The sequence below is a fragment of the Primulina tabacum genome, chromosome 17, assembly GCF_025594145.1.
Source record: "Primulina tabacum isolate GXHZ01 chromosome 17, ASM2559414v2, whole genome shotgun sequence".
NCBI classification, from domain to species: domain Eukaryota; kingdom Viridiplantae; phylum Streptophyta; class Magnoliopsida; order Lamiales; family Gesneriaceae; genus Primulina; species Primulina tabacum.
In genome coordinates, this window is record NC_134566.1 from 30,765,789 (window position 1) to 30,780,231 (window position 14,443).

Genomic DNA, 14,443 nt, shown 5'->3' on the forward strand with positions numbered 1-14,443 from the left:
GAATAAACATTTGAAAAGAAAATGAATCTACTACGAATAGCAAGCTACCAGGGGAGTAAAGAAGTTCGCCGTAAATTCTGAAATATGAATCACATCGAAATATGGGCGAAAAAGAACTTCCCAGGCTGCCCGAGCCAGAATGATCCAGAATTTGGGAAATATTTTCGGTCAAATTTTACCGAAATTATCTATCAGAGACAAGTCTAAGTGTTGAAGGACCACACAAGACACACTTTCATCGGGAACCACAAAAAGTAAAAGATTCCCCAACAAATTTTAAAAAACGTGTGATTCAACCGCTCAATTAGTAGAAGATATGACCGCTCAAACATTACCTAGAATGGCAAAAAAAAAATATAAAAAAGTCACTTTACTGGTTTAGTTGTTTGCAATAATTCACAACAACTGACAATCAATTACGTAAAGTTAACAATCAAGTCTGCTTTTCAAATCCACAAAGAACCTCTATATATATCAAGACATTAGAAAGTTGGATGAATCGACCATTCTATTCAATTTTTTTTTTTAAAATAAAAGTTGTAATATTATATTTCAATTTATGTGTATTCTATTTTCAACTACAATACACAGACAAGTTATTTCATCATCTACAAAAAGTTATTAATGTTAGATGTTGTTGAAGAAATTTGTGACAAGAACTATCGATTACGATTGTATGGTTAAGTTGTGAGGAACAATATCTAAAATATTTTGGCCAAAATGTATAATATTTAATTTATTTTACGGAAGCATGATGAGCTAGAAAAAAATATAAAAAATAAAATCAGGAGTAAAAAAAAGAATCCAAACTAAAACAGTCAAATGGCTAAAATAGGAAAGACCACAAGTACAGGTAGATTTACCCGTTACGTTTAATTGGGCTACAAGTACAGGTACTGAGATCAGATTTTTACAAATTTAGTTATTCTAATCGGGTTGGGCTAAAATTCTTCTATCCCATGTTTTTGGGCCGGGATTAAAATTAGTTTAAAGCCCAAGAAACAGCGAAGGAAGAACAAGATTTCCGACAATTGGCATCTTCAATCGTGCGTGGTACCAGTGATTCATTGATCAGCTGAATTGTTTCTTCGAATCTCGATGGGCGGTTCCGAATCAACTCTCACCAGCTCTCAGGTAGATTCTTCAACTTTATTGTGTGATTCTGTGTAATTCCTCAAATACGAAGCCCTAATCTCAACTACTGTCCCCAATGCTAAAGATTTCTCGTCATTATTCCGCCAATCATCTCCTTATGCGGTGATTGTTGCAATGATTTTTCTCTGTATGCATGTGCAGGGGAAGAATCTGGATGATGAGATCACCACTGTCTCGGAGCGTACGGAGGTCAGGGACCCAGTATTGGAGAAGCTGAAATCCCTAAAAATCGTGAGCCCTTGACAAATCAAACATATGTCAGGACGTATTAACTTCATGAATGTATTGGTTAATGATTTTCTCTTTCTATTTGGGTGGGGGTGATGGTAACAGACGGCGCCAATACTGACGTCAGCTCCTCCGGGGGAGAGTAGTTTGACAGATATCCTTGTGAGGAAACCATCTTCTTCTTCCACTTCGGGTGTGCCTCTTTATTATCTTTTTATTTTTCTACTTGATTTTTGTGTCTGCTTTTGTTTTTTATTTTGTCGTCTGGACTTTGTTTTCAATATTATTAATTGTTTTCTGTTTACGTCTGCACGCGAATGGCAGAAGAAAAAACTTGAAACAAACCAGAATGGGTAGGCAAGAAATTGATATAATTAGCAAGAAACTCGTACATTAAACTTATGTAACGTTAAGTGGAACTTACTTTCTAGGAAGTGAAAGAATGCTAAAAAGTTTGACAAGAGTGATATCTTCAACTCCGTCCCCAAATAACTCGTGAATTCCATCTTAAATATGGCTTTCTAAAACTTTGTTGAGTACGGCAAGAAGTGATGGCAATGGCGGTTTCTATTTAAGCTTGGTTTTTTTAGTATATTAGTTTTAAACTCCACATTCGAGCATTAAAGCACTTGGTTGAATTCGAGAATACATAATTTTGGCTGCAAACACTAGCAGAAAGTAAGAGCTCAACTCCACATCGGGAGGTTTTTTCATGTTAAATATGCTCTTAACTTCAGTTTAAAGGCATAATGATTCCGTTATTGGTGCTAATGATGTCATTCAATCATGTTTCACTTTAGCGGTCAACCTTCTCTTTAAACAGTCATGCAATATTAAGCGCTGCTTCGACAACTTTGCAAAGTCTAGTGACACAACTGACATGAAGAGTTGCTTAATTCCTCAAGGTTTCATGCAAAGTCTCATGAGATGGTATTATTATTGCCTATCAACAGTTCACAAGGAGGCAGCACCCGGCAGTGCATTCACATCTCATATCATGATTTAATTTGGCTTGAATTATCATTGCAGTGAAGGTTTTGGCTACCAAATTTATGATCTTTAAAATTAAGTAAGAAAATGGAAGCTTTTCAAAATCTTCCGCTTTTCTTTTAGGCACGCGATTTACGCACACATATGTGTGTATATCATTTATCAACCATCATTGCAATATTTATCAACCATATGCTTATCTACAAGCAATAACCCCTGTAACTGCTGTCCTCTATTGATTATTCACAAGCTAGCAGATTACATTCCATTATGGAGTTTAGCTGTTACCCTTGCTGGAATGCTGTTTAGAATTTCACTTCTTATGTTAATCTAGGAGTTGGTACACAATTAAATGGTATCCTGTTGTATTTTGGAAGCTTCAAAATAATATAATTTTGAAATTCTATATTGCAGTTCAATAGAAAGTCTGAGTTGTACCTTTTGTTTGACAAAGGCACTCTATAACATTGTTAGTTTCTTTTACAGTCTTGTTACTTTCTCGTGGTTTTTAAATCCAAATGGTCTAATTAATTGCCAATCTTTTTGTTTTTATGTTATTTTTGAACTAGGTATTGTAAATCCTAATGTGCTACTGGAGCTCTTCTCAATGTATCGGGATTGGCAAGAAAAGAAGGCAGACAATATTGGTAAAAGACAGGTTGGAACAGGTCGCTGCAAGTACTCCATTGATGTATCTGTTGTTATTCTTAAATGTTCATTGTTCTTCATCGCGGCTCCATTTATAATTATGAAAGAAAACCATATCAAAAATTGAAAAAAAAAAATAGAAGTTGGCGAATACAGCATATGTCCAAGATGCATGCAGCATGTTAGAATCTGGAGCTTCATTCCCCTGACTGGGTTTGTGCCATATCTCAGTTGCTCGATCATACTTCTGATTTGGCTTTGATTCTGTGAGAACTTAGGTACCCTGTAATCAATTGCCAGCGAAGCTTGCGGATTTGAATGTCTTAATTGGTTTATTGCTTATCTGCATCCATGTCATATCTTTGGAATCTGAAACATGTTTCGCTTATAATTTTTTTGTTGGAAAAAGTTTGATGAATTCAATTGTTCGAAAGTAGTTATTTTCTTATTTTTTTTCGACAGGAAGATATTGAAAACAAGATAGAAGTTGCAGATGCTTTGGCAGTTAAGCTTCTCCAACGTTTTAATTACTCGGTATCAGCAATGAAGACTACCTCTCATAATCTTTCTGAAGGTACCTAATCCACTCATCTAAAGCAATGAAAATTGTTGGGGTGGTTGATTAAAAAAGATATTTCTTGACTACTTCGGGGTGTGTGTGTGTGGGTAATTAGTAGATATGACAATTGTAGCTTACAAATGCAATGTACAATCCATAAGCTGACAGCCACATGGTTTTCATACAATTCTTCAAGCATAGAGGAAGCATAAATAACATATTTTTAGTTCCAGCGGACGCTTGCGTAACACATAAAATCTGATGATCTAAAATAGTGGCATTACGGAAGAAACTTCCATTTTATCATGTCATGCTTTTTATGATTCAAAAATCTTTATAGCAAGATCGTAATCAAGTTTTTGTATTGCTTTATGCGCTGTGGAGCCTCCGCAGTAATTATCACGGTTATCATAATTTTATTCAAACATCACACAGTTCATGCCTTGCAAGTAGAACTTGGAGAGTTGAAAGGCAGATTAACCGAAGTCATCAGCAATTGTGATGCATTATGCAAGAGAATAGCCATCGAAGGACCAGAAACGCTGCGATCTTCTATCTCGCCAATCACAGTAGCCTCTACCGACCAAAAGAACCACCCTGTGTCGACACCCTTGCCGCTAACATCACAAGGGGAGGATCATTTACAATAGCAAGCTAGTTGGTTCCTTTTTTCCCTCTAAAATTTTGTTTTTACAGTTTCTTTTTATAGAATTGAGATAGATTCCGAAGCTTGGATTGTTTGACAAAATATGATCATTTCAGCGTAAATGAATCACATTGAAGTAATCCCCCAACAGTCGAACCCATAATAGATTTTTTTTTTCCGTTCTGTATTTCTCGGATCCGAACGAATGATTAAATTTACATAACAATATTTATATATATATATATATTTATTTATTTATTTATTTGAAGCAATTCATGCTGTATATTAAGTATAAAAGATTATACTAATTGGTTTTAGTATCAAAATATATTTTGAAAAGTACCCCACCCAAAATATGAACTATATATTGGTACTATATATATAAAAAGATCAAGAAATAATGTAAATTAATAGTACGAAAGTTACTAGAATCTTCCATTAATTTTAATTTTAAATTCATTTTATGATACATTAGTTTTCTAGATTTCCTCATTTTTATAAATTAGTTTTCTAATTCTGACACTCAAGTGGAGAGATTATAGCGAATGATTATATCGGAGGTGACACATCTTCTCAATCGCGGTCAGCGAGATCGTCGTGGAGGTCATCGTTTTAATTATCATGACATTTCACAGAAGATTCACGACAAGATATTTTTTAAAAATTAATATAAATTGAAATTTTTTAAAAAATATTTATGTAAATCAAAATAAATATAATTTTAAATAAATTATTTGATAAAAACAAGATAGTAAATATATTTTTCAAATTTTATACACACCTTATTAGATCACAAATCATATCTTTGCTATGTATCGAAATTTATTAGCATGTTTACTTGACCTTCAATTTACCTTAAACATATTTTTCACTGGCCAATAATTTCCTAGCATGTTTACTTGACCATCAACTTGTAAGTGACTGGAATGACCTAAGAACTTCACGCTGATGAAATATTATTAGGCTACACTTTGGTTGCAAAACAAAGCATGGAAAGTAAAATTTTTGCGTACGCTTGTCTATATTTTGGATTAGGAGCAAAAAGATTTGGTTCACCAGTAACCATCCTCGTGGTATCAACGTAGTCAAAAAGGTGTAAAACGTAACGAAGTTGGGTCAAGATCGTATTTAATTGCTTGTGTTATTTTTCAAATTTCTGGGCATTTTTCTTTTGTGAATTGAGAACTCGGAATTTTTCTGAGGAAAATAAGAGCTACATCCGATTCAGTGTGATACTGTAAACTAAGCTCCATTATTTCTTGCTTTGAATTTGCAGGTGCAAAACTGGGAGAGATGATGCAATTGCTGAGGCAGCCAGTGTTGCATAAATCAAAAGTTATGAAGGGAAAATATCATTTGCGTACTATATTAGTATGTTATTCTTATTTAAAAAAATATAAGAAATTAGATGGTTTTGTTTTTCGAAACCATGGTTTGCGTTATGTTAAATATGTTTTTTTTTTAAATATATATATAAAATATTTTCCTGATTCAAGGATGGATTTTCGTCGGGTAGGTAAGACTGATTTTAGTTGACTTAAAAAAAAAGGGTTTCGTAATAACAATTAAAGATTATCATAATGAAGAAATCTATTTAGAAGTAGTTGTATGACTTTTATTATTTTTGAATAGGTCTGTTGTGAGATTATTTCACGAAGCTTTATCTGTGAGACGAGTCAATCATACCGATATTCACAATAAAAAGTAATATTCTTAGCATAAAAAGTAATATTTTTTCATGGATGACCCAAATAAGATATCTGTTTCACAAAATGCGATCCATGATATCGTCTCACATAAGTTTTTGTCATATTTTTTGTGTTTAGATCGATGAATTTGAAATTCAAAAAATTTATATATATTTTTATTGTTAATAATAAAATATTAAATTTATATTAATTTATTTATATATTAATTACATAAAGTATAAAATATTTCAAATGTTTTTACTGTTGGATATACTTGAAATCTATCTTAATGAAATATTATATAAATATGAAATTAGTGAATTTTAAATACTTTAATTATCAAATATATCTTAATTAACATGAAACAGTGTATAAATATAAAATTAGTGAATTTGAAGTTTTTGGTATAGGTTTTTTTAAAATATTTTAGAAATAAATTTTAATATATTTAAAAATCTATCAACCAAATGCGTAATCAATAGAATAAATTTTTGCAAACCAAACCGACGTACTCATGATAATCAAACAGCAAAATCAGAATATTAACGAAAACAAAAATTTTCAAAATAACTTTGTTTGTTTGATTTTGATAAAATTTGTTCTATGTTGATAAATCAAAAACTAATTTATTAAGACAATTAAATCATATCATTTTTTTAAATTTTATTTGAATTATTAGATTAATTAGTACTGATAAATAAAGTCTATATGTTATACCATACTGCCAAGTGTAAAATACTTATAATAACTATTTCTGCTTTTTAAAAAACATTAATTTTGTTTTTAAAATAGTATTTTATTCAATTACATATATATATATATATATACCCAAAATTTTAAAATTTATTTATATAGAAATAATTAATAATAATAGTAAAAATATTATATTATATGTAGAAGTAAGTAAATCTATATGCAGAATCCATAAAGTCGAATTTAAGTGGGAGGTTTTCCTTTTCCTTGCAAGACTCCGTCATAGACTCGTATGTATTTGAATCTCAGCGTGAAAATCTACAAAAAATCGGTTTCAAACAAAGTCCATCTCGACTTGTTCATCTTTTTCAGATTTTTCTCCGACCTAATTTGTTAGCTTTTCATCGACGGGTACGGGAGATGGACGAATTTCTGCTTAAATACAACGCTGAAGAACTCCGAATTGCCGCTGAATTCTTGTCCAATTGGCTGCCTTTTCTGTCCCCGGGCCTCTGTAAGACCTGCACGGTAACGCTTTCCGATCGCATCCGATCTCTCGATTCAGGTTTGTGTTCTCTCTTTATGCTATCTTCCAACTTATGTGGTATATGCGCGCGTTTAAGTTGTAATTTTCTCTGCCTGTTTACTGAATTACAGCGTCAATTTTGTCTTTAATTGTAGTAGTTGAAGTTTTTTTTGGGCCGCAACTAATGGAATTGGAAGATGTTTGATGCGGCCCTTTTGGGGAATCAAAGTTTCTTACAATTTTTTTTTGTGGGTGGCTTTTTTTTATAAATAAAATAAATAAATGTTTTTTCGTTTTAGTTTTTACTTCCGTCGTCAGTTGAGTATTTTTCTTGGGGTTTAATTGGGTTTCAACAGTAGATCTGCGGTGCACGGTTTTTTGGTGTCAAGAGTCTATAAATGTTAAAATTTTAGTCTTTCTTCCTGTCGTTTAAGATGAATTTGTTTTTTTTTTTACTTTCAAATTACGGGAAGGGTACGATGCACTTTCCAGGTGAAGCGTGTTGCTTGTGAGGATTTAATTTCTTTTCATTTATGTATTTTGTTTTAAGCTTTTCTGTTGTAGATTTATGACTTGACAAGCCTACTCAAAGAAGATATGGATGTGGAGTTCAAAAAAATCCAAGATCCTATCTTTTAGAATTTTAAAGTAATGGTATGATATAAAATGGGAGGATAAAATGAAGAAAAAATTGGAATAGTAAATGAAGATGATAAGAAAAATAAAGGTCTGGTTATATCCCTCGTTTCTGGTGAATCAATCTAGATCATCCTTCAGATTGGCTACCGATCTTCGAATAGCTGCTCCACCTTATCGGCTGAGTAATTATTCCCTATTCCTGTTTCCAATGATCCTGTCATTGCTTAATTCCACTTCACAGTTTGATATGTTCATTTATAACGTGCTTTCGTTCATTAGTTTTGTTCATTGTTCAGTTTTTCCGCTCGTGTCATTTACTAATTTTGAATTATCTGATCGAATGCTTACAATAAATGCATTATCTGATCATTTTGAACCTTGCAAACAGGAGCTAATGTCACTGTTTCAATTCCTGTTGTGGATAATGATCAGTGTGTGGAATATCAGGGTAATTGTAGTACCCATTCCACTGGAAGTAGGAAAGATAGCATTGATGATATTGATTGCGCAGAAACATTTTCATTGGGCAGTTGGAAAGATGAGGCAGATGGGTTGTCAGAACATGCAGTGGAAGAGTCATCGAATAGTGACTTTATCCAGTCAGCACCTATTACGAGCACTCCAGCGAAGAAGTCTTGGGCTGATGTGGCTAAAAGCCCTGGGATGAAAAAGTCTTGGGATGATGTGGCTCGAAGCTCCCAGGTGAAAAAGTCTTGGGCTGATATGGCTCAGGAAGATGAGCTTGAGGAAGACGAAGAGGATAAACAGATCGATAAGTTTGTCGTTGCCAATGATTTTAGAGGGGATGGAACATCACCGAAGGACGCAAAACCAAAGGTGGAATTGTCAAGGGATCAGAGAGAGTGCATTCGCTTCGGCAGTGTGAAGAGGAAGAAGGATTTCATATGTCTGGAAAGGGTCGATGGGAGATTAGTAAATATACTAGATGGGCTGGAGTTACATACTGGTGTCTTCAGTGCTGCAGAACAGACACGGATTGTTAGGTATGTTGAACAGCTTCAGGAGATGGGAAGGAATGATCAGTTGAAAGGTGAGTTTTTGACATAGTTCATCAACATTTTAGAAGTTTGGTGATGCAAAATAGTATATGTTTTTCGTATCCTTCATCCTTGTGGTTTTTTTATTGGCTGGTGGTTTTTATGGCTGGTTGGGTTTAATGACTTCAGTTTGTCTGGAGAAAAAATAATTTTTTTTTTATCAGTCTAAAATTTATGGATCTCTGTCTAAATAGCTATTTAATCTACATAAAGTTTGAAGTTATTTTTGTCTGGAAGGAGCGGTTAACTTTCTGAGTTTGACCAATTTTATTCTTCTTTTCTGATTTTGTATGTTTGTTTGCGCCTGAGAGTAAATGATTGTTTCCATTTTTTTTTTATTGTATTATTGATATTTGTATTTGTCCTTTGAGAAGAGATTAGAGGTGTGGCCACAGTCAATGATGTGACCCTCGTTTTGATGTTGCACGGTCCTTTGTTATTCCGCCGCCAAAGCTTTAGGTCTCTTGAAATCCTAGCTCTATATGATAATCAGAATCAGAAATTTGAGAACTTATAGTTATTCTATTGATTTTGGCCATCAGGAAAAATCATTCTAGTTGCGCGGACTTAATCATGTTTCTATATGCAAAGAATTGGATGAATTATCTTTAGTGAAACACAGATTGCTTGGTTTTCACAAACTTGCAATTTAGCTCTTGAGTTATGAAAATATAGGCACCTTAGTCATACTCATGATTGTCAGGATCTAGATTAATCTCACAATCTAAAAGGTAAAACTCTTTTAAGGTAAGGTAATAAAATTCTTTCAAATATTGTATTGTAGCAAAATCTTCGTCCTAAGCCGTAGCATCACTATCCTACTCTAGATCATACCAATCCAGGTTTATTGAACTTATCCAGCCAACTTGCCCGGAATCTACTGGCACAAAAAATTATATGCTGAGTTTTGCATTTAGATTAAAGGCATTTTTTATAATCTCGATGACTTCTTGTTCTTTTGTCTTTACGATGTTGTTATGTTCTCCCGCCATAATCTTTGCCCTACCTTGTAAAATCTCGGGGAGAAATATTGTCACTCTTTTACTATGACACCATCAAATCTGATGATAATATTACTTCAAAAATTCATCAAAAAATTTCTTACTACATGCCTTTGCAGTGCTCTAATCTGGCCAAACTGCATATTCCTTGTATGGCTGAAACTAGTGGATGATTGAAGTAGCTGTGTTCAGAAACTGATAAACCGAACCAAGCCACATCGTTTTAATAGGTTTTTGGTTAATCGTGGTTTGGGTCGTTTTTTTATAATCAACCAAATCGAAAAATTTGTTTCATTCAATATTTAGATGTAAAAATTAACAATAAAACCAAACTAAGCTATTGATATTATATAATTTGTAATTTTAAAAAAATTTAGCATTTACATGAATAAGCTGAATTTAATTTTTTTGCAAGAGATGATGTGTTATTTACTTATTTATTTGATTGATTATAAAAAGTAAGAGAAATACATGGTTAAATGACAGTGTTATATATTTGATTATCACGTAAAAACGATAATGATTGTAATTGAATTTTCATTTTCTCTCTTTCTTTTTTTTTTTTGAGGAAAAATTCTATCACTTTCTTAAATCTATATATTGATTTCACTTTATTCTTTTCAAATAGATATTTTTATGGTATGTGTTACAATGGATAATGGTGGAGTTTTTTTCGAAAACAAAGTAAACAATTTTGAAGATTTATATTTTTTATGTTAAACTTATAATGCTTTACAATTCATTATTAAACGTGTTAGATCTTTTTATATATATCGATATTTGTATATTTACAATAGTTAGATCTTTGTATATACCAATTTTCGTATATTTATGGTAGTTAGATTAGATTAGATTAGACATTTTGAATTATGTTCAACAATAACTAAAATAACTAATCTGAAAATATTTAAAAATAGAATATTCGATCATCTGAATCGAATCAAATCAAAATCTTAGTTTATTTTGGATATAATTAAATCATGGTTTGGCTCGTTTGTTATTCAATAAAATGATAATCTTCGCATTGAACTTTATAAAAACGAACAAAACCATACTTGAACACCCTAGATGGAAGCATGTAGTTGAGAGGGCTCAAAACGGTGAATTTGGATTGCTGGAATTTTTATTTTCAATTCCATGTGATGATTTGTTTCTATTTCATTTTTCATTTCGTATGAAGCCTTTGTTCGAACTTTTGTGAAAAACCAACCAAAATGTACTTGAACACTTCCATAATTGAGAGGGCTCAAAATGGAAAATTTGGATTGCTGAAACTTGTGTTTGCTATTCCATGTGATAATTTCTTTTTATCCCATTTTTCATTTCATATGAAGCATTTGTTCGGACTTTTATAAAAATTGTACCAAACCATTCTTGAACACCCCTAAATGGAATGATGTAATCGAGAGGGCTCAAAATGGCGAATTTGGATTGCTGAAATTTGTATTTGCAATTCCATGTTATAATTTATTTTATTTCGTTTTTCATTTCATATGAAGCCTTTATTCGGACTTTTATAAAAATCGAACCAAACTATACTTGAACTCCCCTAGATGGAAGGATATAATTGAGAGGGTTCAAAATAGTGAATTTGGATTGCTGAAATTTGTATCTGCAATTCCATGTTATATAATTTTTATATTTCGTTTTTCATATAATATGAAGCCTTTGTTCGAACTTTTATGGAAGACCAAACCAAATCATATTTGAACACCCTTAGATGGAAGGATGTGTAATTGAGAGGGCTCAAAATGGCGAAGCTGGAGTGCTGAAATTTGTATTTTTTGCAATTCTATCTAATAATTTCTTTTTATTTCATTTTTCGTTTCATATGAAGCCTTTGTTCGAACTTCTAATTGCTCTAAACCGTACTTGAACACCCCTTAATGGAAGGATGTAATCGAGAAGCTCAAAATGGCGAATTCGGATTGCTGAAATTTGTGTTTGCAATTCCATGTGATAATTTATTTTTATTTCATTTTTCGTTTCATATGAAGCCTTTGTTCGTTTTGGCATTAAACAAAAATGCTACCGAGATGAAATCAATTTTGTTGCTCTTCAAAGCTGTGAACTAGAATAAAATATTTGTTCACATTTGGTTATTGAGATGATAAATAGGGAATGACTCGGTATTACAAAAACCATGCATCTATACCAAATTTCATGGTAAAAATCAAAGACAAGCCTATTTATAACCTCCTTGGTTGTTATAAAGAAAAAAAGGAACATTTTTTAATGGCTGAAACTGAATTTTTTGAACCAACTCTATGAGTTTATTCACTTAATTAAGATTATGTTTATCATTAATATCATGTTTTTTCTGTTTTTTTACTGTCCCATTTTTTTTTTTTATTTCGTTGATGGAGTTTTCCATATCATATCTGATGCTTTCTATTTATGATGAGTCTAACCTAGTTTTTTGCTATTGAAAGTAAAAATGATAAATGGTACAAGAGTCTTATCAGTTGTTTTTGGCTAGTATTGTGACATGAAATTTGTTAATATATTTTCTTAAATATTGTTGTCATCACCATCAAAGAGGATAATAAATATGGCCAGGAGGGGGATGGCACAATTTGAACCAAAGGGTATCGATAAAATTTCTTCTTCCTGTCTTATCTTGGCTTAGTCAATAAAATTTGTTCAATCGTTAAAGTACTACATGGATCTTATTTATTAGGACACTGATATTAAGTTGTAATGTAAAAGTTGCAATTCCGCACTTAAATTGCTATGCTCTTATTTTTACTGTGGGCCCCGACCCCAGGAGTTATTTGCAATATTTTCAAAGTTATAACAAATTTGTACTGCTTTCTCCTTTCTATTTTTAGATCGCACCTATTCTGAGCCTCGAAAGTGGATGAGGGGAAAGGGACGTGTAACACTCCAATTTGGTTGCTGTTATAATTATGCCACTGTAAGTTTCTTGTTGCTTTGGCTGTATAATTTTTTTTGTTTTTGTTTTCGCATTTGACAACTTTATCAGTCCTCAATTTAACTCTGCTGGTGACAGGATAAAGTTGGTAATCCACCAGGTATCCTCAGGAATGAAATTGTAGATCCTTTACCTCAGCTATTCAAGGTTATGATAAAAAGGCTTGTTAGGTGGCATGTCCTACCTCCATCTTGTGTTCCTGACAGCTGTATCGTCAATATGTATGAAGAGGGGGACTGTATACCACCTCATATTGATAATCATGATTTTGTGAGACCATTTTGTACTGTGTCGTTTCTCAGTGAGTGTGAAATAATATTCGGATCAAACTTGAAAATAGTTGGTCCTGGTGAGTTTGCTGGTTCATTTTCTATACCCCTACCAGTCGGGTAAGTCTTTATTTTATATAAATGGTAAGTCTTTATCTTATATAAACAAAATTGTTTGGTTGTGTCCTAAACTGATCAGGTGTTTTAAACCTCTCTAGATCTGTTCTTGTTCTCAACGGAAATGGGGCTGATGTGGCTAAACACTCTGTGCCTGCAGTTCCCACGAGAAGGTACCATCTTTAAACATGTATTTTTTCTTCTCTCACACCTTTTCCAATCATTCTTAATCTTATTTGTTTTTCTGCTAGGATATCAATTACCTTTAGGAAAATGGATATATCTAAATGGCCTGCCGGTTATGTCCCTGAAACTGATCTGCAAGGGCTACAACCTCTGCCAGATGAAGTTGATAAATCAAGGAAATATAGTTCAAGATCCAGAAGTTCTTTGAGTAAGTCATCTGGCGGAAGAGAGCAAATAGACAGAGGTAAGGGATCGAATAGTGTACATCCGGAAGCTCGTCATTCAGGTCAAATCCAACAAGCTCCAGTCAGTAGGCGAAGATTTTGAGTGATGTGGAAAATTGATGAAAGCGGATATTATTATTAAACTCTAACAAGTGCGACTTCTATCATTATTTTTTGGTGAAAACAAGAGAGGCAGTTTGCATACATTTGTACCGAATATGCTGGTTATCCACTCAAGGTATCATCAGGTATCACTTTGGTCATCACTGTTTTGCTTGGCATATAGTTGCAGCCGTATGAGTTGTGCTTGTTTTTTAACTTCCATTCCAAGTGTGTGGTTTAATGTTGAAAATGATTTGGGGAAGTTCATATTAGCGTCATCGATTTCAGCAGTGGATCTCAGGGGGGTTGTGTGTGGGTTGGGGGCGATGTCATTTAATAGAAAAAAACTGAGAGAATTTGGAGGATGACTATCCTGTTTGCTTCCTTTGATCCACACTTCAGTGGCTTGCTTCTTTGTTTTGATAGATTCATATGATATATATATTTTATCTTCTTTTCCGATTAGAAAAGCTTTGATTTTCTTGTCGTTCATGTATTGTCAGCTTGGTTGAACTTGAACGCATAAAATTTGCAGAAAATGATTACCAGAAAACAGGATTCCTGTTGGGCGCCATCAAATGTTTTCTGAGGCAAAATACAAGAAACTATTTTCTTCATTTCTACACCTGGATTCAACGTACATTATTATATATATATATATTATATATATATATATATATATATATATATATATATATATTTCTTTTTGGATATTCAAAACAAGATTGATGGAACATCCTACTTATTTAAGTTGATTTCTTGTGCTATTTGCCTCTTTT

At 32.8% G+C, this 14,443-nt stretch overlaps 2 protein-coding genes across 3 annotated transcripts; both read left to right on the forward strand.

Moving 5' to 3' along the window:
• The first annotated feature begins 971 nt into the window (after positions 1–971).
• LOC142531711 (uncharacterized) lies at positions 972–4,366 on the forward strand. Of its 2 annotated transcripts, none has more exons than XR_012816359.1 (6): positions 972–1,134; positions 1,297–1,386; positions 1,489–1,576; positions 2,943–3,031; positions 3,484–3,675; positions 3,742–3,894. XR_012816359.1 is itself a non-coding variant. In XM_075637935.1 (6 exons), exons 1-6 carry the CDS (start codon positions 1,099–1,101, stop codon positions 4,228–4,230), a joined length of 630 nt encoding a protein of 209 aa, XP_075494050.1. In that variant the 5' UTR covers positions 973–1,098; the 3' UTR covers positions 4,231–4,366. The 2 variants fall into 2 exon arrangements, 1 of the variants encoding a protein (XP_075494050.1); XM_075637935.1 differs by lacking the exon at positions 3,742–3,894 and adding an exon at positions 4,016–4,366 and having other exon boundaries at positions 973–1,134; positions 3,484–3,595.
• Positions 4,367–6,835: 2,469 nt separating this feature from the next.
• Positions 6,836–13,825, forward strand: LOC142530788 (RNA demethylase ALKBH9B-like). The gene is made up of 6 exons (XM_075636621.1): positions 6,836–7,172; positions 8,161–8,823; positions 12,663–12,748; positions 12,845–13,155; positions 13,254–13,325; positions 13,404–13,825. Exons 1-6 carry the CDS (start codon positions 7,028–7,030, stop codon positions 13,663–13,665), a joined length of 1,539 nt encoding a protein of 512 aa, XP_075492736.1. The 5' UTR covers positions 6,836–7,027; the 3' UTR covers positions 13,666–13,825.
• Positions 13,826–14,443: the final 618 nt, after the last annotated feature.